This window comes from Salmo salar, chromosome ssa19, assembly GCF_905237065.1.
Source record: "Salmo salar chromosome ssa19, Ssal_v3.1, whole genome shotgun sequence".
Taxonomy (NCBI): domain Eukaryota; kingdom Metazoa; phylum Chordata; class Actinopteri; order Salmoniformes; family Salmonidae; genus Salmo; species Salmo salar.
The window spans coordinates 54,731,474-54,756,483 of record NC_059460.1 but is presented as its reverse complement, the minus strand read 5'-3'; the positions used below and the strand labels follow the sequence as shown (position 1 = coordinate 54,756,483).

The following is a 25,010-nucleotide window of genomic DNA, read 5'->3' as shown; positions in this document are numbered from 1 at the left end:
TTAATCGAAGTTATGAATTTTCATCCCCTTATGCCATCATTTGTACATCTCAGTTGTCAGTAGAAACCACATTTGTTTAAGCAAGTAAACCATATCAGCTATGTTTTTTTAAAAAGGCAGTAAATGAGGCTGAATGAAATGTTTTTCTGCCAGACAAGGCTCCGCTGATAGCCAGGTGTAACAGTGGTAAGGTGTTGGGACTGCTTTTGGGACTCTGCTGTTGGGACAGCGGTATGTAGGCCCTAACAGTTAGTGGGCACCGTTTGTCACCCTTATAGTCCAATTAATGTATTGTTTAGGGTTGTGTTGTGTTATGTAGTGGGTTTGCTGGGATGCGTCTAAAAGCATTTTTTTTTTTTGCCCCACCAAGATTTACATGCTAAAATCACCACTGGTCAGGTGATTCTCTTCAATCACCAATATGTCACACCTGTGTGCTATTTATCCTGTACTCATAAACATTTCCAGGTTTTTGCTTTTAGGGATGAATACGAGGACTTAGTTGACGTTCGGCCGGCAAGGTAGAGACGTTGGTGTTTTCTGCTTTCTCTGTGATGCATATTATTTACATTTTTTTCTTTCTGCATTGTTAGTAAGCATTTCACTGTTAGTTTACACTTGTTGTTAACAAAGTATGTGACAAATACAATTTGATTTGATATTGTGAGAGACAGGTGGGTTTAGCCTGGTCACTCCTTTAGCAACCTAAAATGACCATGATGAATAAAAAACAAACAGTAACAGCATTGGCATATTTACCATTACACCATCGTTCATATTTAAGACAAATCATGTTTTCTGATCTCAAGGACCATTTTAGATTTAAATTTAGCTACACGTAACCCAAAACAGGTTACAGCATGGAGAACATTCACCTTTTACTTCATTCCCTTATCTTCTAGTTTGACCATTAAGCTGTTCACGTCTCAATTGTTTCCCATCTAGCACCATTCAGATTAGCCTAATAGCCCAGAAAGGTTTCCACTGATCATATTAAGGGTAGTTACCTCCAATCTAGAGAACAATTTTAAACATCCTATTATTTTACTCAGTGGGGAAAAACAGGCTTAAAAGTTTTGAATTCATTAGAAAGCTTGCTTATCAGAAGTATGTGTATATTATTGCCCTAATGTAGTGGAACTAAGGTGTTATTCCTGTTGATATGCCGGTGTTGCCACAAATCACCTCTGAGAAACTGTATAAAAGGACCAATGTCTTGTAGCAATTCACAAAAAGCCTGCATCTCTCACTGAAGAATATCCATTCACAAGGTAAGATAGTTTTCAAAATATACCCTTCCAGTATTCTGTTGTTCCAACTATACATTTCTACTTAATACATGCATTCTAGTGTCTAGCTTACTGTATGTGTAATACATTTACAGAAATATAACAGTTATTTAGAAATATAAAGGCACCCCTGTATTGTAAGTGTAAGACCTTCTCCACAATTGCAGTTTTTTTTCTCTTCCTGACTTCCTCTGCCTCTTGCTTCTCTCGTTTAGTTTTGTCACCATGAAGGTAGCTTTGTTTTCACTGGTGCTTCTCTGCCTGGCTGGGATGTTGCATGCTGAAGTCCTGTCCCAGTCTGACGAGAACAGGTAAGATTCCCATCCTGCGTTTGAGATGTCTGATCATATTTCATTTTGATGTTGAGTCCCCTGCATTATCAAATTTGTCCATTCCTCTCATATGTTTGTGTTCATGTCTGCTTGTTAGTCTCACAGAAAATGGACAGGGTTTGGGGAGAAGATACGCAGAGTCAACCATCGCCAGTGACATGAGCAAAATCATGGACTCCATGGTGCAGAAGAATTTTGTCAACTTCCTGCTCAACCAGAGAGAGAAAAAGAGCATGTAAGTCAAATTGGCTCTGAAATTACTATAATTGCTGCAGTTCAGAACTTGAGACATGCAGAAGCTGAATCGGAGAGATATGCAGAGGCGGAGAGCAAATTCAGCCACTGGCAACGATAATAATAAAATAAAACTGTCATAGGTCTAATGTCACTCCAGAGGAAGATCCAGAGGCTCGCCTGTACAACAATCTCCTGAAAAAGCTTACACTGTGCATTCGCAGCAAGGGACAGATCCATGTGAGTTCATTCTGTGAACTACTTTAATATAGTAAATTGTAGTAAATATAGTAAATTGTTGCCAAATTATTGGTTGTGTCATATTGTTTTTATTATAATATTTTCACATTTGTTTCCTCACTACAACCGAACACAGTGATGTTTCGAAGAATATCAACAAATGATCAACATAGGTGGGAGAGTAATGCAAAGAAGTCAACCAAAACATTATGACAATTTGGAGCAAAATGTATGCTTTCTATTTTTGTGTACACAAATATATATTGTAAAGTTAGAAATATGAATCCAGCATGTCTGAACTTTTTCATAAATAATTTCTAAGGGGAAATAAAATAGCTTGAAGTAAAAAACAAAAATTGGCCTCACTGAGTTGTTAATTGCATCTAGCATTTTGCATGAGATAAACATTTCACAAAAGTAAAATCTTGAATTGCAATATTTTCACAAATGTTCACATTTTTCACAAATGTCACACCTTAAAGAGTCCTGCTGGTCACATTGAAAGAATAACAAGGTCCTTTGCGTATCTTGAGAGGAGGCTTCATATACAGGGCATTCGGGAAGTATTCAGACCCCTTGACTTTTCCCACATTTTCTTACGTTACAGCCTTATTACAAATTTTTTTTAATTGTTTTTTTCCCCCTCATCAATCTACACAAACGTATTACATTTTTGCAAATGTATTAAAAATAAAAAACAGAAATAGTTTATTTACATAAGTATTCAGACCCTTTGCTATGAGACTCAAAATTGAGCTCAGGTGCATCTTGTTTCCATTGATCATCCTTAAGATGTTTCTACAACTTGATTGGAGTCCACCTGTGCTAAATTCAATTGATTGGAAATGATTTGGAAAGGCACACAACTGTCTATATAAGGTCCCACAGCGCATGTCAGAGCAAAAAACAAGCCGTGATGTCGAAGGAATTGTCCGTAGAGCTCCGAGACAGGATGTGTCAAGGCATAGATTCTGGGAAGGGTACCAAAAAAATGTCTGCAGCGTTGAAGGTCCCCAAGAACACAGTGTCCTCCATCATTCTTAAATGGTAGAAATTTGGAACCACCAAGACTCTTCCTAGAGCTGGCCGGCCAGCCAAACTGAGCAATCAGGGGGAGGGCCTTGGTCAGGGAGGTGACTAAGACCCCAATGGTCAGTGGTTAAAAACAAATGGCAAGAGTTGTGGAACAGGGAGAGAAAGGGAAGACACCTGTATAAGATCCAGGAAAAGTTGGGGGCAGGGAGGTCCTCAGGCCAAGAGAGAAGGGAGGAAAGTGTAATCAGAAGGCTGAGACTGCGACACACAAGGCTCAATAGTACCATGAAATTGGTGGGGAAACATCCAACTGGGAGGTGTCCTGTGTGGCTCAGTTGGTAGCGCATGCAATTCTTGCAATTCCTAGGTTGTAGGTTCAATTCCCATGGGGGACAAGTATGAAAGTGTATGCACTCACTCCTTCACCGTCTCTGGTTCAGTCTAGTTGGAGGCAGAAGAAGTCTCTTGCCGAGGCAGTAGGTGGCAGTACCATATTTGATGGAATTGCCTCTCGTCAAACTCGGGAGGAAGTTACTTCCGGGTTTCTAAACTAAGCAAATGGACCTTGCTAGCCCTCAAGTTTCACGAATAGTGCGAAATGAGTCGATTTCAAAGTTGTGTGTATAGAAATTATTATTGAATAAGAAAGGAATGCTGAGAGCTATCATATGGCTGCAATAGGCTAAAAGCACCTCGCGACCTAATAAATTACTTTGACCGTGCAACTGGGAACTACCTAGCTACCTAACGTTAGTTGGCAAGCATAACAATAGCGGTGTCAACTTTTTCATAGCTAGCTAGTCCTTTTTTCACATCAACAAGATGCATAGGAGAGGAGTAGGTGCGGGAGCTATCGCCAAAAAGAAGCTTGCAGAGGTAACGTTGTCTAGATGATTGGGCCCATCTACAAAATGTAAACAATGAATCCAAGGCATTTCAGAAATACAGCCATCTTATCCAAAACTCTTATTTTCTTGTAGGCCAAGTATAAAGAGAGGGGGACAGTGTTAGCTGAGGATCAAATTGTTCAGGTAAGCTCAATAATAATATCATAATAATATGCCTTTTAGCAGACACTTTCATCTAAAGCGACGTAGTCATGCGTGCATACATTTTTCTTATGGGTGGTCCCTGGAATCAACCCACTATCCTGGCGTTGCAATCAATCAATCAAATTGATTTTATAAAGACCAGTTTACACCAGTAAGTGTCACAAAGTGTTATACAGATACCCATCTTTAAACCCCAAAGAGCAAGTAATGCAGATGTAGAAAAACTCCTGAGTAAGGAAGGAACCAAGGAAGAAACCTAGAGGGGAACCAGTCCTCTTCTGGCTGTGCAGGGTGGAGATTATAAGAGTATGGCCATTTAGGCCAGATTGTTCTGCAAGATGTTTAAATGTTCATAGATGACCGGTAGGGTCAGATAACAACCACAGTGGTCCCGTGTGGCTCGGTTGGTAGAGCATGGTGTTTGCAACGCCAGGGTTGTGGGTTCGATTCCCACGGGGGACCAGTACAGAAAGAAGAAAAAAAATGTATGCATTCACTACTGTAAGTCGCTCTGGATAAGATTGTCTGCTAAAATGACTAAAATGTAAATGTTATAGAGGGTGCAGCAGCATAACACTTCAGGAGTAAATGTCAGTTGGGGTTTCATAGTCGAGCAGCACCATACTCTACAAACTGAGCTTATGTGTGGGTGTGTCTTCATTGAAATGTTATTCAATCCATGTAGCTAGTCAAGCTGTTGCCATTGTGGAAATATCTAAAACATCATGGTCCTTCAGATGTCAAAACAGCTGGAGACCTTCAAATCTAACCTTGAGGAATTTGCCAGCAAGCACAAACAAGAGATTCGTAAGAGTTCCCAGTTCCGGGTCCAGTTTCAGGAGATGTGTGCCACCATTGGAGTTGACCCACTTGCCTGTGAGAATCACAACTGTGTTTGTTTAAAATAGAAGTTGTTTTTGCTCTACATTAAAATGTCCTTTACTCCTTTTTTTTTTTTTTTTTTGCATGTGGTTACTCATACGTTGTATTTATTAAAGGAATTGAAATGCAACCAATTAAGTGTTTTCTGTGTCACTGACAGCTGGCAAAGGCTTTTGGTCAGAGATGCTTGGTGTGGGTGACTTCTATTACGAGCTGGGTGTGCAGATCATTGAAGTATGCCTGGCCCTGAAACACAGAAATGGAGGTAAGGCGTGTTTGGAACATCATCAAAGTCATAGCAAAATACTGCATTTTCAAATGTGTCGTTCATTGGTGTTCCATCTGTGTGTTTTAGGACTTATAACCCTGGACGAACTCCATCACAGAGTGTTGAAGGGAAGGGGGAAATTTGCTCAGGATGTGAGCCAGTGAGTACTATCTGACAAATATCAGAAATTATATAATCAATTCTCTCCTAAGTAATGCAGAAAGTCAACATGTATGACCATATTTAATATTAGAGAGGATCTCATGTCAAATGTAGTTGAAGTAATATGGCTACAGGTTCACTTGCCTCACCTAAACCCTATTCTTGTGGAAAGCGGCTATAGACCACCAAGTGCTAACAGTCAGTATCTGAATAATATGTGTGAAATGCTTGATAATGTATATGATATCAACAGAGAGGTTTATTTTCTGGGTAACCTAAATATTGACTGCCTTTAATCAAGCTGTCCACTCAAGAAAAAGCTTTAAACTGTAACTAGTGCCTGCAACCTGATTCAGGTTATCAGTCAGCCTGCCAGTGTATTTACAAACAGAACAGAATGATTTACAATCATCCACTTGTATTGACCACATCTTTACTAATGCTTCTGAAATCTGCCCTAAAGCAGTATCCACACCCATCAGACGTAGTGATCATAATACAATAGTCATAGCTAGGAAAACCAAAGTTCCAAAGACTGGACCTAAAATAGTGTATAAGCGATGTCACGGTTGTCATAAGGAGAGGACCAAAATGCAGCAGGGAAGTGTATACTCATCTTCTTTATTACGGACAAAGAAGGAAAAACCAAAATAAACACGTATACAAAAACACAAACGAACTAGACAGTCTTGTCAGGCACACACACACACACACACACACATACATACATACATACATACATACATACATACATACATACATACATACATACAGGACTCTCAATCAGAGGCAACTAGAAAACACCTGCCTCCAATTGAGAGTCCAACCCCAATTAACTAGACATAGATATACAACTAACCAGAAAGAACATAGAAATACTAACACAGAACATAACCCGGAACTAACTAACCAAACACCCTACTAAATAAACCACCACCCCGAACCACATAAACAAAATACCCTCTGCCAGGTCCTGACCAAACTACAATTACAAATAATCCCTAATACTGGTCAGGACATGACAAGCGATCAAGAGGTTTTGCAATTATTCCTATGTTGAAGATGTGAAAAATATGTGTTGGTTTAATGTGTGTAATGAGGAACATCCTGACGCTGCTCTTTAAGCATTTATGAAATTGCTTTTTCCGGTTACTGACAGGCATGTGGCAATAAATAAACGTACTGTTAAAACTGCCAAATCTCCATGGATAGATGATTAATTTAAAAACTGTATGGATGAGGCTAAGGGAGTGGCAAATAAGTCTGGCAACACAGCAGATTGGCAAACATATAATAAATTGAGAAATCACATAACTAAACAAAAATAAGAAGAAAATATACTATGGAACAAATATACATTATACTGTATAAAGAATAATAGTAAAAATCTCTGGAGTACCTTAAATGAAATTCTAGGCAGAAAAGCTAACTCTGCTCCATCGAGGTTGATTGCTCATTCATAACAAAACCCTTTGATATTGCCAACCACTTTAAGAACTTTTGTGTTGGCAAGATAAGCAAACTTAGGCATGACATGCAAACAAAAAATGCTGAGCCTTCATATTCATGCATAAAGGACCAAATAATGAAAGACAAGCACTGTAGCTTTAAATTTCGCAAAGTGGGTGTGGAAGAGGTGAAAAATGTATTGCTATCTATAAATAAGGACAAACCACCTGGTACCCGACAACCTGGATGGTAAACTACTGAGGTTGGTAGCGGAATACATTGCGACTCCTATATGCCACATCTTAAATCTTAGCCTAGAAGACGGAGTGTGCCTTCAGGCCTGGAGGGAGACAAAGGTCATTCCGCTGCCCCAAAATAGTAAAGCACCCTTGAATGGTTCAAACAATCAGCCTGTTACCGGTGCTTAGCATCATTTTTGAAAAAAATCGTGTTCGACCAATGTTATTTTACAGAAAATAAATGAACAACAGACTTTCAGCATGCTTATAGGGAAGGGTACTCAACGTGCTCGGCCCTGACACAAATGACTGATGATTGGCTGAAAGAAATTGATAAGAAGATCGTGGGAGCTGTTTTGTTAGACTTCAGTGCAGCCTTTGATATCATTGAAAAAACATAGTTGTTATGGATTAACATAATTTGCCTTATCATGGATGGATTGATACCTGTCCAATAGAACACATGGAAGTCTCTGTAATGCAAATACGGTTGAGTGTGGTGTACCGCAGGGTAACCGGCTTGGACTATTATTGTTTTCTTTGTTTAGTAATGACCTTCCACTGACCTTGAATAAAGCCTCTTTGTCCATGTACGCAGACGACTCAACAGTATACACGTCGGCTGAAAAAGTAAAATAAATAACTGACACCCTTAACAGAGGTCTAGTCAGTTTTAGAATGGGTAACTAGCAATAGGCTGGTGTTAAATATCTCAAAAACTTAAAGCATCATTTTGGGACAAATCATTCGCTCAACACTAAACCTCATCAATCGATTATTGAATAGTGTGGCTATTGAGCAATTTAAAGAAACTAAACAAGCTATCATGGTCAAAATATATACAGTGCATTCGGAAAGTATTCAGACCCCTTGACTATTTCCACATTTTGTTACGTTGCAGCCTTATTCTAAAATGGATAAAAAAAACGAACAATATTCGTCATCAATCTGTACACAATACCACATAATGACAAAGAAAAAACAGGTTTTTAGAAATTGTTGCAAATGTATTAAAACGGATCACATTTACATTCATATTCAGACCCTTTATCAGTACTTTGTTGAAGCACCTTTGGCAGCAATTACAGCCTTGAGTCTTCTTGGGTATGACGCTACATGACAGAACTTGGCACACCTGTATTTGGAGAGTTTCTCCCATTCTTCTCTGCAGATCCTCTCAAGCTCTGTCAGGTTGAATGGGGAGAGTCACTGCACAGCTATTTTCAGGTCTCTCAAGAAATGTTCGATCGGGTTCAAATCCGGCCTCTGGCTGGGCCACTCAATGACATTCATAGACTTGTCCCGAAGCCACTCCTGCGTTGTCTTGGTTGTGTGCTTAGGGTTGTTGTCCTGTTGGAAGGTAAATCTTCACCCCAGTCTGAGGTCCTGAGCGCTCTGGAGGTTTTCATCAATGATCTCTCTGTACTTTATTCCATTCATATTTCCCTCGATCCTGACTAGTCTCCCAGTCCCTGCTGCTGAAAAACAACCCCAGAGCATGATGCTGCCACCACCATTCTTCATCGTAGGGATGGTGCCAGGTTTACCCCAGATGTGACGCTTGGCATTCAGGCCATAGAGTTCACTCTTGGTTTTATCAGACCTGAGAATCTTGTTTATCATGGTCTGAGAGTCCTTTAGGTGCCTTTTGGCAAACTCTAAGCGGGCTGTCATTTGCCTTTTACTGAGTAGTGGCTTCCATCTGGACACTCTACCATAAAGACCCGATTGTAGGAGTGCTGCAGAGATGGTTGTCCTTATGGAAGTTTCACCCATCTCAACAGAGGAACTCTAGAGCTTTGTCAGAGGGACCATCGGGTTGTTGGTCACCTCCCTGACCAAGGCCCTTCTCGCCCGATTGCTCAGTTTGGCCGGGCGGCCAGCTCTAGGAAGAGTCTTGGTGGTTCCAAACTTCTTCCATTTAGGAATGATGGAGGCCATTGTGTTCTTTGGGACCTTCAATGCTGCAGAATTTTTTTTGGTACACTTCCCCAGATCTGTGCCTTGACACAATCCTGTTTCGGTGCTCTACGGACAATTCCTTCGATCTCATCGCTTGGCTTGGTCAGCTGTGGGACCTTCTATAGACAGGTGTGTGCCTTTCCAAATCATGTCCAATCAATTTCATTTACCACAGGTGGACTCCAATCAAGCTGTAGAAACATCTCAAGGATGGTCAATGGAAAAAGGATGCACCTGAGCTCAATTTCGAGTCTCATAGCAAAGGTTCTGAATACTTATGTAAATAAGGTATTTCTGTTTTTTATTTTTAATACATTTGCAAAAAAATGCTTTCTCATTATGGGGTATTGTGTTTAGATTGATGGGGGGGCGACGTCAATTTAATCCATTTTAGAATAAGGCTGTAAGGTAAAAAAAAGTCAAGGGGCCTGAATACTTTCCGAATGCTATGGTTACTTAATTGGGAAGAGGTCTGTCCATGATAAGGCGTTGCTCTGCTTTCTTGATATCCCAGTCAACCAGACAGGTCCTACAGGCCCTAGTTTTGATGCACTTGGACTACTGTGCAGTTGTGTGGTCAGTTGCAGCAAAGAAGGACATAGGCAAATTGCAGTTGATCTTAAACAGAGCAGCACATATTGATTTCTCTTAGATGTACACGGAGGGAAAGTGTCAGTAGCATGTATGCCAGTCTCTCCTGGCTCAAAGTTGAGGAGAGATTGACTGTATCACTATTGGTCTTTGTGCGCCGTGTTGAAGGTACCGAACTGTCTGTTCAAGCAGTTGGCACACAGTTCAGACACTCATCGGTACAACACAAGACATGTAACCAGAGGTCCCTTCCCCAGGTCCAGAACAGAGTCTGGGAAACGCACAGTATTAAATAGAGCCATAACTACATGGAACTCTCTGCCACCCCAGGTAACTCAAACTAGCAATAAAGAAGATTGAAAAAAATTCAAGAACACCATACGGCACAACGGGGCCTGTGGAGAGACATTTTTATGCTTTTTGTATTGAATTTTGCATTGTATTGTATTATGTATGTGATACGTGGTTGGGATAGGACTTTGATATGTGGTTGACTCGCCTGGCTGTGGGTCTCTCTGTATGGGAGCGTCTGCTGAATGGCTAAATTGTAATGTAAATGTAGTGCTATGTATATTATGTATTTTATTTGTTGTCTTGTTTCCTGTTTGGACTAGCTGCTGCCTTGACAGCAGCTAATTGGGGATCCTAATAAATACTAAATACAATAATGCAAACATATTGATATTTATTCATCAACTTTAGTGCACTTTCATTATGAAGTTGAAATTGTATCTCTATTCTCCACTCCAGAGATGACTTGGTGCGGGCCATAAAGAAGCTGAAAGTCATGGGGAACGGCTTTGGGATGATTCCTGTTGGAGGCTCTTACCTCGTGCAGTCAGTGCCAGCAGAGCTCAACATGGACCACACTGTGGTACTTCAGCTGGCTGAGGTAGTCCTTCATTTCACCTCTTGAATCTGTATTGTGTGGGTGCCTCATCAGTAATTATGCTAAAGTGCTTGTCAAAAATGTCTTAGAATACTGATTGTGAGATTAAAGAGGGGCGCTGTTTGTTTTTTCTTGTGAGCAGTTGCCAACATCATGCTTGGATCCAGAACATGCTGCTCTGATTCTTTTGCTGAGTCATTTAGAGGACTGCAAATATGGTGCCAGGTGTCATGAATATTTGTTTTTCTGCCAATTTGCAGAAGAAGGGCTACGTTTCAGTGAGTGAGATCAGAGAGAGTCTCAAGTGGGAGCGAGAGCGGGCCTGTCATGTGCTGGTAAGTCGCCTACAGAGGAAATGCAAAGCAAAGCTGCCAAGAGAGTTTAGGAGGAGGATATTTTACAGAAGAAAATGGTTAGAAGAAAATTAGGACTGACGAAGCACCATAGAACCATGGTTCTTGATTTGATTTTAGCTCACCACCATCCTAACATACACACTCCTTGTTGTTTTAGGATCACCTGTTGAAAGAGGGCTTGGCGTGGTTGGATTCCCAAGCTTCTGGAGAGCCACAGTATTGGCTGCCTGCCCTCTTTTCTGAGCTGACTTCCCGTGATGTCACACCTGAGGAGGCCAATCAGATAACGCCTTAAGATAGGATTTTTGGTATGTGGGAGGTCTCGGTAACTTCTTGAAGAACAATGTGTGCCTGTTGGGAATGTCCTGAATTGAAATGGGGTGTATTTAACTTTTAAAGGGTAGGTACCAATTATGTATATAAATCATTGGTAGGTACCCATGATATTGCTTCCCTTCAGTGATTGTGGAGATTAAAACTAGGTTACAAATGTTGTTTTCTGTGGCAGTTGTCAATCATGGATTTGTTTTTTTATTTAAAAAAAATCATTATATTCAATTACATTCTATTAAAACATCAGAGGATTTCTTTGCATATTGCAGTTTGTGATACAAAAACATGTTTATTTTCATGTGAACACAACTGTGAAGAGAACTTTTATTTGTTGCTTGAACATCCCACATGAATCTCATTTCAACCCTTACATTATCAGAGACATCATTTGACCAATAATCATTTGACTTTATTATGCAACACATCATTTACATTTTAGCGGCAGGTTCAAGGGGAAAATCCATATAGTGAAGTTAGCCCAAGTAAACATACAGTAGTTCAGAAGAAATAATAGCACTAGAGTAAACATAGGAAACGATTAAATAGCAATCCATCAGCGATGGAGGCAAATTAAGAATAAACAGTCAACCCTAACCCTAGCCATCAAAGTGTCTAAAACAATATGATCAATTCAGGCAAATTCAATTAGATACAGATTTCCCAGACATTAAATTCACTACCCTTATTTTACCAGGTCAGAGAACAGTAATAAACAGGGGACTATAAATGTTTGTCTTACAATGTCGTGGATAGGTTGTTAGTCTGTGTTTATTTGTCCCACCCACCCACCTCTTAGAAATATAATTAGTACGGTATCAGCTTTCTTTAACGAGTAGTCAACTCTCTGGGTTGTGAGGATGTGGCTTCCCTACAACTCATGGCTGTAGACGTGTTCTTCATACTTGGTCTGCTCCATTCCGTCACAGATGAGGGTGCAAAAGGGGCACACTCTGTGGCTCTCCTCATGCAGCTCCAGCTCATTCGGGGTGATGCCAGGGAAGCACTCATGGCAGTGACGACATGTCAAGGACAACTATGGGACAGACACGGGTCATAAGTGGTAATAATATCGGCTCTAGACTGGATAGTTAACTGTACTCTAGCACAAAAATTATAGAGCATTATGAAACCAAATCTTTGATCCCAAACCACTAGTGTATGTTGTTGCAAACATAATCTGCCTTATAACCATGTATATCATAGGAATGACTTAACATACCACGTCCACGTTTGTCGCAGGGCCTGCAAACAGAATCATATGTCAGCCATAGTTTAACCTGTTTTGTTATTTTCCAAGAAGGTGTGTCCATGAGGCACAAGTGGCGTTCATGTCTCATTTAAGAATATTTAGGTGAGGCTTTCCAACAGCTGGAATATTGGGAATACCTGGGGTCTCATAAGGGTTCCCAAAGTGGAGAAAGGCAGCCAGTGTATCTTGCTGCTGCTCCTCAGTGGGGGTGGGGTCAGTTGAAGAGCCATAAGGGTTGGGATGCTGCATGGACACTGGAGCAGCCTGGATGTCAGCAAACTCCTTGCGAAGTCTCTCAACATTTCTTTTGAGATCCTGACAGATGGAATACAGTGGCAAAACCCCAATGTAAGCAAATGTCCCTAATTGTAAATAATTAAATGACTAGTAAAGAGTATCAAAATTCACAGCAATCACCTGATTTTCTCTGAACAACTCCTCTTTCTCTACTTTAGCGATCTCTGCCATGCTTTCTTTCTCCTCAATGACTCTGTGGAACTCTAAAAGTTGCATCTGAGAACAAGGAAATTGTGATCAGCTAAGAGAATACGTTTAGTGTGTTTTATATTCATTTGCTCTCACAGGTGAACTACATTCCCAGAACAAACAACAGATTGGTAAGACAAAAGTGATATCCCTGACCCTGTCTGTGGATCGAAATAGCATCAAAGATATTCTCTAAGCACCTCTAGTTTGCAGCTTTTCTGCTCCGCCTGTGTAGACCTCATGGCTATGAGATTCGTGCACTCATTGACCTTCACCAGTTCCCCCTCTAATTGCTCTGCACGTCTGCGTATGTTGTTGGAAGCCTGCAGCTCCTTTTGCAACTGTGTCCGAGCCTCCTGCAGCTGGCCAAGAAGAGCTTGGTATTGCACCTGAAGGCACACAAGAAGACTACAGTATTACATTTCACAATGGTGTGTACAGGAAGGACATGGTTCTTTTAGCAACTTGTTCCAACCTTCAAATCACTGTCCGCCATCTCCTGCTGTGGCTGGTGCCCCTGCTCTGACAGGCTTCTGTGTAAGGCCTTGTTCTCAGTCTTCAAGTCATCCAGGTCATGTGTGAGACCACGCAGTTTGCGCAGCTCCACAGAAAGCTTCTCCTTCTCTTTCTCACTGCTCTGGAGATCCACCTGGAAAGGGTCAGCATGAGATTCTGTGATTGACAGGTTTTTTTCACATCAAAGAAAGCACTAAATGAATTGGCCAACAGGTCTTTTAAGGAGTGTATGTGTGTTACAGGCATTCATTTACATAAATGACTCTGCTGAATGTGCTGACCTGTAGAAGCTGAATGTGATCCTTCAGTCTGTAAGACTCCTGCTCAGAATCTCTGAGCCTTGGGCTCAGCCTGTTGACACAGACACAGGGGCATGAGGAACAGCATTGTTACACAAGTGTAAAAAATATATATATATAAACTCAGCAAAAAAAGAAACAAATAACTTCACAGATCTTCATTGTAAAGGGTTTAAACACTGTTTCCCATGCTTGTTCAATGAACCATAAACAGTTAATGAACATGCACCTGTGGAACAGTCGTTAAGACACTAACAGCTTAGACGGTAGGCAATTAAGGTCACAGTTACAAAAACTGAGGACACTAAAGAGGCCTTTCTACTGACTCTGAAAAACACCAAAAGAAAGATGCCCACGATCCCTGCTCATCTTCGTGAACGTGCCTTAGGCATGCTGCAAGGAGGCATGAGGACTGCAGATGTGGCCAGGGCAATAAATTGCAATGTCCGTACTGTGAGACGCCTAAGACAGCGCTACAGGGAGACAGGACGGACAGCTGATCGTCCTCGCAGTGGCAGACCGCATGTAACAACATCTGCACAGGATCAGTACATCCGAACATCACACCTGCGGGACAGGTACAGGATGGCAACAACAAATGCCTGAGTTACACCAGGAACGCACAATCCCTCCATCAGTGCTCACTGTCCGCAATAGGCTGAGGGCTTGTAGGCCTGTTGTAAGGCAGGTCCTCACCAGACATCACCGGCAACAACGCCGCCTATGGGCACAAACCCACGTCGCTGGACCAGACAGGACTGGCAAAAAGTGCTCTTCACTGACAAGTTGCAGTTTTGGTCGGATTTGCGTTTATTGTCGAAGGAATGAGCGTTACACCGAGGCCTGTACTCTGGAGCGGGATCGATTTGGAGGTGGATGGTCCGTCATGGTCTGGGGCAGTGTGTCACAGCATCATCGGACTGAGCTTGTCGTCATTGCAGGCAATCTCAACGCTGTGCGTTAAAGGGAAGACAGCCTCCTCCCTCATGTGGTACCCTTCCTGCAGGCTCATCCTGACATGACCCTCCAGCATGACAATGCCACCAGCCATACTGCTCGTTCTGTGCGTGATTTCCTGCAAGACAGGAATGTCAGTGTTCTGCAATGGCCATCGAAGAGCCCGGATCTCAATCCCATTGACCACGTCTGGGACCTGTTGGATTGGAGGGTGAGGGCTAGGGCCATTCCCCCCAGTCCGGAAAGGTGCAGGTGCGTTGGTGGAAGAGTGGGGTAACATCTCACAGCAAGAACTGGAAAATCTGGTGCAGTCCATGAGGAGGAGATGCACTGCAGTAGTTAATGCAGCTGGTGGCCACACCAGATACTTTTCATTTTGACTCCTTCCCTTTGTTCAGGGACACATTATTCCATTTCTGTTAGTCACATGTCTGTGGAACTTGATAAGTTTGTCTCAGTTGTTGAATCTTATGTTCATACAAATATTTACACATGTTAAGTTTGCTGAAAATAAACACAGTTGACAGTGAGGGGACGTTTATTTTTTTGCTGAGTTTATATATAGACAGGATGATATCATGATATGACTGTAAAGGTCTTGTACTAGAAAGATATGTGCATTGAATGGATTGCTCGAGACAAGTACTCACTGTGCAATCTCCACACTTTGAACCTCAACCTTTCCTTTCAACTCCTCTCGCTCCTTCTTCAGCTGTTTGATCTTGCTCAATGCTTGTTCATATTTCTCACAAATAGGAGTCAGAGACTGCAGGCATTTGTGAAGAGAAATAGCAAGTTAAAGTGATTCAGACTTTGTCCCTTTAAGCCAATTTTTGCGAGTGCAGTTCGCTTAATATTTTGTGTAGTGTAAGGAAAGTTCCAAAGGAACTAAGAACCCTCAAAAGATCCCCCGAAGTGAACTGAACTGAGACCATCTCGAGAGGTGGTCTGACTTCGGTTCGCTTGAATTCTGCAGGCCGGTTCTCTTTTTTAGACCAATGTGAACACAATGCTCCCCAGGTTCGCTTGTCGTTATTCCTGCACCACACACTACACTACTTTATTAAAGAGGACTATACAGTGCCTTCGGAAAGTATTCAGACCCCTTGACTTTTTCCACATTTTGATAGGTTACAGCCTTATTTTAAAATGTATTCAATCTACACACAATACCCCATAATAACAAAGCAAAAACTGGTTTGTAGAAGAAAAACCCCCGGAAATATCACATTTACATAACTATTCAGACCCTTTACTCAGTACTTTGTTGAAACCCCTTTGGCTGTGATTACAGCCTTGAGTCTTCTTTGGTATGACGCTACAAGCTTGGCACACCTGTATTTGTGGAGTTTCTCCCATTCTTCTCTGCAGATCCTCTCAAGCTTCTTCAGGTTGGATGGGTAGCGTTGGTGCACAACTATTTTCAGGTCTCTCCAGAGATGTTTGATAGGGTTTAAGTCCGGGCTCTGGCTGGGCCACTCAAGTAAATTGAGACTTGTCCCGAAACCACTCCTGCCTTGTCTTGGCTGTGTGCTTAGGGTCGTTGTCCTGTTGGAAGGTGAACCTTCGCCCCAGTCTGAGGTCCTGAGTGCTCTGGAGCAGGTTTTCATCAAGGATCTCTCTCTACTTTGCTCTATTCATTTTTGCCTCGATCCTGACTCGTCTCCCAGTCCCTGCCGCTGAAAAACATTCCCAGAGCATGATGCTGCCACCACCATGCTTCACCGTAGGGATGGTGGCAGGTTTCCTCCAGATGTGACGCTTGGCAGTCAGGCCAAAGAGTTCAATCTTGGTTTCATTAGACCAGAGAATCTTGTTTCTCATGGTCAGAGTCTTTAGTTGCCTTTTGGAAAACTCCAAGCGGGCTGTAGTGCCTTTTACTGAGGAGTGGCTTCCGTCTGGCCATTCTACTATAAACACCTAATTGGTAGTGCTGCAGAGATGGTTGTCCTTCTGGAAGGTTCCCCTATCTCCACAGAGGAACTCTAGAGCTCTGTCAGAGTGACCATCAGGTTGTTGGTCACCTCCCTGACCAAGGCCCTTCTCCCCCGATTGCTAGGTTTGGCTGGGTGGCCAGCTCTAGGAAGAGTCTTGGTGGTTCCAAACTTCTTCCATTTAAGAATGATGGAGGCCACTGAATTCTTAGAGACCTTCAATGCTGCAGAAATGTTTTGGTACCCTTTCCCAGATCTGTGCCTCGACACAATCCTGTCTCTGAGCTCTACGGAAAATTCCTTTGACCTCGTGGCTTGGTTTTTGCTCTGACATGCACTGTCAACTGTGGGACCTTATATAGACAGGTTTGTGCCTTTCCAAATCATGTCCAATCAATTTAATTTACCACAGGTGGACTCCAATCAAGTTGTAGAAACATCTTCAAGGATGACAGGATGCACCTGAGCTCAATTTCGAGTCTCATAGCAAAGGGTCTGAATACTTATGTAAATAAGGTATTTTTTTATTTTATTTTATATATATATTTGCATTTTCGCTTTGTCATTATGGGGTATCGTGTGTAGATTGCGGGGGAAATTAATTAATTTAATCCATTTTAGAATAAGGCTGTTACGTAACAAAATGTGGAAAAGGTCAAGGGGTCTGAATACTTTCCAAAGGCACTGTATGTGAAAACTCCCTTCAATACATGACAAGGAGACAGAAAAAGTGTGGGAAAAAAAGATTAGAAGAGGCATTGAAAAATATTGATGGTATACAAACAGCTGTCGCATGTTTTGACACGTTCACCAAATATTTTTCATGAATTGGGGTCAGAGACTGCAGCCTTTCATGGAAAGAAACAGTTAGAAACAAGAGAAAATGCACTCAATAGTAGTAGTAATTCTTTGGTAGTCCCAAATGGGATATTGGTTTGCGACAGTTACCTCCTGTCCCGTGTGTGATTCATCCATTGATTTGGCATTCTGTGTCAGTTCTTCATGCTCTCTAGCATTCTGTTGCTGTTGCTCCAGTTTGCTCACTACCTGTGCAAGTTCCTCTTTGGATTCCTACAGGAACAATATACAATTCATTACCCTCTCAGCCTGATTAGGGGCTAGAAGTAAAACTGCTTGGTGGAAAGAAAAGACTTTCAAACAAACCTTGAGGCGGTCAACCTCTTGATGTTGCTCCTTTAGGGCACGTGTCAGAGTCTCATTTTGCTCTTTCAGTTGCCCCAACTCCATGACCAGCTCTTCTATCACCCTCTCACTTTTCACCACCTGTTCCTAGATTCAGAAATGCTCAAATCATGTCCATAACCTCTACTGGTTATGGATATGGAACACTAGTCACTTTAATAATGTTCACATACTGCTTTACTCATCTCATATGTATATACTGTATTCTATTCTACTGTATTTTAGTCAATGCCACTCCGACATTGCTAGTCCTAATATTTATATACTTCTTAATTCCATTATTTTACTTTTAGATTTGTTTATTGTTGTGAATTGTTAGATACTACTGCACTGTTGGAGCTAAGAACACAAGCATTTCGCTACACCCGCAATAACATCTGCTAAATATGTGTATGTGACCAATACAATTTGATTTGATTACTGTGTTTGGATAGTTCCATCTATTCATCAAGTATAGTTCCACCAGTTATGGTGAAAAGCATTTATGTTTCAGTATGGAAACAGTTTCTTAGTTGTCAGATGATTTGTGATCACTGTGTTGTAGACACAAAATTCACCAAATATTACCTCCTGTGCTTTGTGTGAGTCTTCCATTGATTTAGCTTTCTGTGTCAGTTGTTCATGCTCTCTTGACTTCTGCTGCTGCTTCTCCAGGTTCCTGTCTGCCTTGTATAGTTCGTCGTTAGACAACTGCAGAAATAAGGTTACAATTCTGTTACCTCACATTGTAATTTCCATTCTCACACATGACTAGGGGCTAGAAATTAGCAGATGTTGTAACGAACATCTAGAAAACAAACCTTGAGGCAATCAATCTCTTGCTGTTGCTCCTTCAGGACTCCTCTCAAAATCTCATTTTGCTCTTTCAGTTGCCCCAACTCCATGACCATCTCGTCTTTCTCCCTCTCACGTTGCTCTACCTTTTCCTAGATTCAGAAATGCACATCATGTACATACATAACCTCTCCTACGGATAATTCTAGCTAAAATGTTCTTGTGAGGGACATCATCTCCTTGACCCAGCCACTAAGCAAGCCAAACAAAAAGTTATACATTTTTAAGTGTTCCAAACATGGTCTTTAAAACACAATCAAATCAACTTTTAATGTTAGGTATGGTGGATTGCTTTGTACCTGTGTTGTGATGACCAAGAGGTCGTTTTCCAGGCTGCCGTCTGTGCTTTGTTCCCCTGAGGTTTTAAAGCAGAATGGGGTGCTGGCTCCTCTCACTTGGCCGTTGCTATCAATATAGCAGAACTGATAGAACTCTGCCTCATCTTTTGGCAAGTAGTATGCTATCAGAATAACAACATCATTGTCAGTGTAATCCCCAGCATAATACTGATCACTTGAATGTCAAATAAATGTCATTTGTATCTAAAATTAAGAAATTAACATGGGCCTATAGGTATCATCAAAACCGAATTCACCTAAATTGATCACGATCATTCGTATCAAAGTTCATGTCAGTCGAAAAGTTTGAGGATAAAATGCACACATGGTCTTACCACTAAAAAGCACTTGTTTTCTGTTTGCATCCTGTTTTATCAGATCCAATGATGGTTCTATCCACACAAATGTGTAATAATCCTTTGTGGTGCTCCAGCCCACCTGCACAAAATCAGTTATAACACAATCAGCACAACATCAGTTACAACACAATCATGGCTGACTGACAACTGGGAGGCATTCCAGACTGTGGATTTCTATTGTTAAATATATGAGGTTATTATTTCCTTTGTGGAAATACAATCCATATCATAATCTCTGATGAAACAGACCACTCATGAATATTCATGACAAAATATCTGTAATCCCACCTTAAATATCCCCACCCAGTCTCTGGGGTTCTGTTGAATGGCTGCTGTCAGAGTGTAGCAGCAAGTCACGGCAGTATTTGGCGTGTAGGAGTGGGGGATTTCCTGAAATACAACCTGGGAAAAGGTTGTTGACAATTCCATGTTGGCTGCACTTTCGACGCTCTCCATTGTGACCTCTGAAATTGAGAATATAGCAAAATGAAAACAAGTAGGCCCAACATGCGCATAAAAAAACTAACAGCATGTACAACTCGAATAAACCATCATTTATGTTGTCAACTGAACCCGTATATGTATCTAATCTGGCAGCAGACGTTTTTGGATGGTTCGTTTGTTAATTAGAAGGCCAAACATTTTATATCACATAAAAATTGCATATAATGTTGCGTTCGCAAAACTAAGTTTCACTTTCATTTAACATTTATTGTGAAACGTATCGCCTATTCTTCACACTTGACAATCACATTTAACATACCCATACATGTTTTCAAAAGACTTTTGGACGTCAATTAGATTGTCAAACATATACTTCTAACCCAATAACTTATTCGATGGTGATTTATTATGTTTGATCAAGCTACAATAAACCATAAAAGGCCACAAATAAATCACTGGAGAGGAAACGAATATGAAAGTGAACACAATTCTGTCACTATTAAGATCAATGTGTTATACGGTTTAGCTAAAATAATGACATTAAATGGTTGAACTTACATGAAGTTTGGACTGCCAACTGCAACTGCCAGTTCAACTCAGCGGTGTCGCAACTCGGACTGCAACAAGAAGTACTTACTGTCCCTAGGTATTAATTTCCAGCAGAGAGGAAGAGGTTAGGGGCGAGGGATAACAGGGCTAAAATCTATCTTCTCCAACAGGTGGCGTTGTTTCGTTTTCTTTCGCTCAACAAGCGAGGAGCTTTTGTATGGAGGTCAATGAGAGAGTGTCGAATTTCGCTAACACAAAAATGCAATGGCTTATTTTCTATGTGTGGCTTATTTGATCAAATAGAAGTCTCATAATTATGAGGTGGTTACGACTGTACGGATATAAATAGGACACCTGACATCCCGGCAACTTTGAGAAAACACACTTTATATCGGAGTTGTGGCTGGTCATTACTACTTACCCCAGCCACAAAGTCATAAAGCCCATTTCTACAATTTATCTTCTTTAAATGTGATTTTAAACCTAACCTTAACCACACTTCTAATCTTATGCCTAACCATAACCTTAAATGAACACCAAAAATCAAATTTTTGTTTTCATATATTTTTTATGATAGCCTATAACCAATTTATACTTTGTGGCTGTGGTAACTTGTGGAAACCCTTGTGCCTGCTGTTCACACACGTATATGTTTATACTTTCCCTTTCACCTAGACCAGTGTTTGCCAGTACATGCATTTGTTGTGGCCCATGACAAGCACACCTGATTCTACTTGTCAACTAATCATCAATCCTTTGACAAGTTAAATCAGTTTTTTTTTGTCCTTGGATTCATCAGAAATGTGTGCTGCTGTTGATGGTACTCGAGGACCGGAGTTGGGAAACACTGATCTAGACAGTTGGGGAGATTTCACAATATGAAATAGGATATAGCATCTTCCCTCTGGAAAGTTGGATATTGACCTGTCCCCATTATTAAAGGGTTGGTCTTATGTTGTGACTGGATATTGCTGATGTCAATTAGTGGCATTGCGCTAGTCAGTATAGCACTATATAATAGGAAAGGGGTTCAGGTAGCCTTGGTGTCAGACTGTTTCTGTATTCAACAGTTCAGCTAAAGCAAAAATAGACTGTCACCCAGGATAGATGACAGGATGGGAGATAATCGTGATCAACTTTCAATTCCCTGCATCTGCTGTAGTGCACTCAGATATCTGTATGTAGCATGTAGCCTACAGACTTCTCCTCAGTTAACCAGTTGTTTTCTAGAGGAAACCAACAACAATTTCATTTTGTTGGTTGAATAACACAACAATCTCCTGTGTTTGCTTGAATACTTGGTCAATCTGGTGTGATTGAAGGTGCAAGGATCCCTCCTTCCATTGGCAAACAATAGCAGATGAAACAAGGGCCATAGAGGATGGGTAGAACTTTGCTATAGCAGAAGCAGACACCAAATCAAGTAAAATAAAATTGTATTTGTCACATGCGCCGAACACAACAGGTGTAGACCTTACAGTGAAATGCTTACTTACAAGCCCTTAACCAACAATGCAGTTTTAAGAAAACAGTACAGAGTCAATGTGCGGGGGCACCGGTTAGTCGAGTAATTGAGGTAATATGTACATGTAGATAGTGCTGAAGTGACTATGCATAGATAATAACCAGAGAGTAGCAGCGTAAGGAAGGGGGGGGGCAATGCAAATAGTCTGGGTAGCTATTTGATTAGCTGTTCAGGAGTCTTATGGCTTGGGGGTAGAAACTGTTAAGAAGCCTTTTGGACTTAGACTTGGCACTCCGGTATCGCTTGTCGTGCGGTAGCAGAGAGAACAGTCTATGACCAGGGTGGCTGGTGTCTTTGACAATTTTTAGGGCCTTCCTCTGACAACGCCTGGTATAGAGGTCCTGGATGGCAGGAAGCTTGGCCCCAGTGATGTACTGGGTCATATGCACTACCCTCTGTAGTGCCTTGTGGTCGGAGGCCGAGCAGTTGCCATACCAGGCAGTGATGCAACCAGTCAGGATGCTCTCGATGGTGCAGCTGTATAACCTTTAGAGGATCTGAGGACCAATGCCAAATCTTTTCAGTCTTCTGAGGAGGAATAGGCTTTGTCGTGCCCGCTTCACAACAGTCTTTGTGTGTTTGGACCATTCTAGTTTGTTGGTGATGTGGACACCAAGGAACTTGAAGCTCTCAACCTGTTCCACTACAGCCCCGTCGGTGAGAATGGGGGCATGCTCATTCCTTATTTTCCTGTAGTCCACAATCATCTCCTTTGTCTTGATCACGTCGAGGGAGAGGTTGTTATCCTGGCACCACACGGCCAAGTCTCTTACCTCCACCCTATAGGCTGTCTCATCATTGTTGGTGATCAGGCCTACCACTGTTGTGTCGTCAACAAACTTAATGATGGTGTTGGAGTCGTGCCTGGCCATGCAGTCATGGGTGAACAGGGAGTACAGGAGGGGACTGAGCACGCACCCATGAAGGGCCCACGTGTTCAGGATCAGCGTGGCAGATGTGTTGTTACCTACCCTTACCACCTGGGGGCGGCCCGTCAGGAAGTCTAGGATCCAGTTGCAGACGGAGGTTTTTAGTCCCAGGGTCCTTAGCTTAGTGATGAGCTTTGAGGGCATTATGGTGTTGAACGCTGAGCTGTAGTCAATGAATAGCATTCTCATGTAGGTGTTCCTTTTGTCCATGTGGGAAAGGGCAGTGTGCAGTGCAATAGAGATTGCATCATATGTGGATCTGTTGGGGCGGTATGCAAATTGGAGTGGGTCTAGGGTTTCTGGGATAATGGTGTTGATGTGAGCCATGGCCAGCCTTTCAAAGCACTTCATGGCTACAGACGTGAGTGCTATGGGTTGGTAATCATTTAGGCAGGTTACCTTAGTGTTCTTGGGAACAGGGACTATGATGGTCTGCTTGAAATTGGTTTTGGTATTACAGACTCAGTCAGGGACAGGTTGGAAATGTAAGTGAAGACACTTGCCAGTTGGTCAGTGCATGGTTGGAGTACACGTCCTGGTAATCCATCTGGCCCTGCAGACTTGTGAATGGTGACCTGTTTAAAGGTCTTACTCACATTGGCTACGGAGAGCGTGATCACACAGTTGTCCGGAACAGCTGATGCTCTCATGCATGCTTCAGTGTTGCTTGCCTCGAAGCGAGCATATAATTAATTTAGCTCGTCTGGTAGGTTTGTGTCACTGGGCAGCTCGCGGTTCTGCTTCCCTTTGTAGTCGGTAATAATTTGCAAGCCCTGCCACATCCGACAAGCGTCGGAGCCGGTGTAGTACGATTTAATCTTAGTCCTGTATTGATGCTTTGCCTGTTTGATGGTTCGTCTGAGGGCATAGCGGGATTTCTTATAAGCTTCCAGGTTAGAGTCCCGCCCCATTGAAAGCGACAGCTCTACCCTTTAGCTCAGTGAGGATGTTGCCTGTAATCCATGGCTTCTGGTTGGGGTATGTACGTACGGTCACTGTGAGGACGACATCATCGATGCACTTATTGATGAAGCCAGTGACTGATGTGGTGTACTCCTCAATGCCATCGGAAGAATCACGGAACAGATTCCAGTCTGTGCTAGCAAAACAGTCTTGTAGCTTAGCATCTGAGTCATCTAACCACTTCTTTATTGACCAAGTCACTGGTGCTTCCTGCTTCAGTGTTTGCTTGTAAGCAGGAATCAGAAGGATAGAATTATGGTCAGATTTGCCAAATGGAGGGCGAGGGAGAGCTATGTACGCGTCGCTGTGTGTGGAGTATAGATGGTCTAGAGTTTGTTTTCCTCTGGTTCACATTTAACATGCTGGTAGAAATGAGGTAAAACGGATTTAAGCTTCCCTGCTTTAAAGTCCCCAGGCCACTAGGAGCGCCGCCTCTGGATGATCGATGGTGACACACTGGTGCTGCTATTCCTGTAACACTAGCCCACTGCTCTCCTTCTGCTTCCCTGATTCAGTGTACAAAAGGAGATAACCTGCTGAGCGCTCTATCAGAGAGGTGTCAGTGTGACTCGTGTGTAGCCTAGTTGAACAGGTAGCAGCTCCCCAATGTATTGCCCAGCTTAAAACACACTATGCATAACCCTGACCTTTCTAACGTTAGCCAGGATAGTGTAGTATTAGGGACAGAATGGAGCATTGAAATGCTCTATGCACCTGTTGAAGGCCGGGTGTGGCTTTTGGCTCTTTTTCTTTCATTGCTCTGATCCATATTGCATTTTTTGAAGGATTTATTCTTATGATGGATTGTTGATTTTGAGGTTAATGTTTCCGGGTTAAATTTCTTTCTGCCCCATTTTATTTGATCAAGACCTTGTTGTCCTGTGCTGCTTCATTTAAAGATACCGCATATCTGTATATAATGACGAGATGAGAAGTTTAGATCCAAAATAAGCCCATAGAATCGCAGAAGGCTTTTTAAAAAAAGATTTTGGCAAGAGTGAAACCTCTCGCTTCGTCTTTTCATCTCTGAAGATACTCTGTGCACCCTGGTGGGTAGGCTAAATACCACCTGTTTCCTATTTTGAAAATGTTGTATTACATTTTCTCAGCAT

General features: G+C 41.9%; 2 protein-coding genes across 3 annotated transcripts; one reads left to right on the top strand and one right to left on the bottom strand.

Annotated features, from left to right (window-relative positions):
• The first annotated feature begins 1,252 nt into the window (after positions 1–1,252).
• On the top strand, positions 1,253–11,574 carry snf8 (SNF8 subunit of ESCRT-II). 2 transcript variants are annotated; one of them, XM_045701850.1, is made up of 11 exons: positions 1,253–1,271; positions 1,505–1,600; positions 1,719–1,856; positions 1,999–2,095; positions 4,111–4,161; positions 4,920–5,058; positions 5,225–5,329; positions 5,420–5,492; positions 10,486–10,627; positions 10,885–10,959; positions 11,138–11,574. In XM_045701850.1, exons 2-11 carry the CDS (start codon positions 1,515–1,517, stop codon positions 11,273–11,275), a joined length of 1,044 nt encoding a protein of 347 aa, XP_045557806.1. In that variant the 5' UTR covers positions 1,253–1,271; positions 1,505–1,514; the 3' UTR covers positions 11,276–11,574. The 2 variants fall into 2 exon arrangements, with proteins under 2 accessions (XP_045557806.1, NP_001134277.1); NM_001140805.2 differs by lacking the exons at positions 1,253–1,271; positions 1,505–1,600; positions 1,719–1,856; positions 1,999–2,095 and adding an exon at positions 3,664–4,006 and having other exon boundaries at positions 11,138–11,562.
• A 49-nt stretch (positions 11,575–11,623) lies between these two features.
• LOC106579308 (calcium-binding and coiled-coil domain-containing protein 2) lies at positions 11,624–20,674 on the bottom strand. The gene is made up of 16 exons (XM_014159117.2): positions 20,491–20,674; positions 19,777–19,952; positions 19,465–19,567; positions 19,091–19,251; positions 18,758–18,883; positions 18,525–18,647; positions 17,919–18,044; positions 17,703–17,825; positions 15,471–15,586; positions 13,846–13,915; positions 13,524–13,697; positions 13,249–13,437; positions 12,980–13,075; positions 12,700–12,877; positions 12,533–12,555; positions 11,624–12,346 (listed from the first exon to the last, which is right to left on the bottom strand). The coding sequence occupies exons 2-16, from the start codon at positions 19,942–19,944 to the stop codon at positions 12,182–12,184; spliced, it is 1,941 nt and encodes a 646-aa protein (XP_014014592.1). The 5' UTR covers positions 19,945–19,952; positions 20,491–20,674; the 3' UTR covers positions 11,624–12,181.
• Between the last annotated feature and the right edge of the window lie 4,336 nt (positions 20,675–25,010).

Bases quoted from the DNA above. Each gene is read 5' to 3' on its own strand.
- LOC106579308 (XM_014159117.2), bottom strand. From the start codon at position 19,944: ATGGAGAGCGTCGAAAGTGCAGCCAACATGGAATTGTCAACAACCTTT. The intron at 18,648-18,757 runs GTTTGTTTTCTA...TTATTTCTGCAG, and splicing joins AAGAGATTGATTGCCTCAAG to TTGTCTAACGACGAACTATA. The intron at 12,556-12,699 runs GTATTCCCAATA...TTCTGTTTGCAG, and splicing joins GAACCCTTATGAGACCCCAG to GCCCTGCGACAAACGTGGAC.
- snf8 (XM_045701850.1), top strand. From the start codon at position 1,515: ATGAAGGTAGCTTTGTTTTCACTGGTGCTTCTCTGCCTGGCTGGGATG. The intron at 2,096-4,110 runs GTGAGTTCATTC...ATTTTCTTGTAG, and splicing joins GCAGCAAGGGACAGATCCAT to GCCAAGTATAAAGAGAGGGG. The intron at 10,960-11,137 runs GTAAGTCGCCTA...TTGTTGTTTTAG, and splicing joins AGCGGGCCTGTCATGTGCTG to GATCACCTGTTGAAAGAGGG.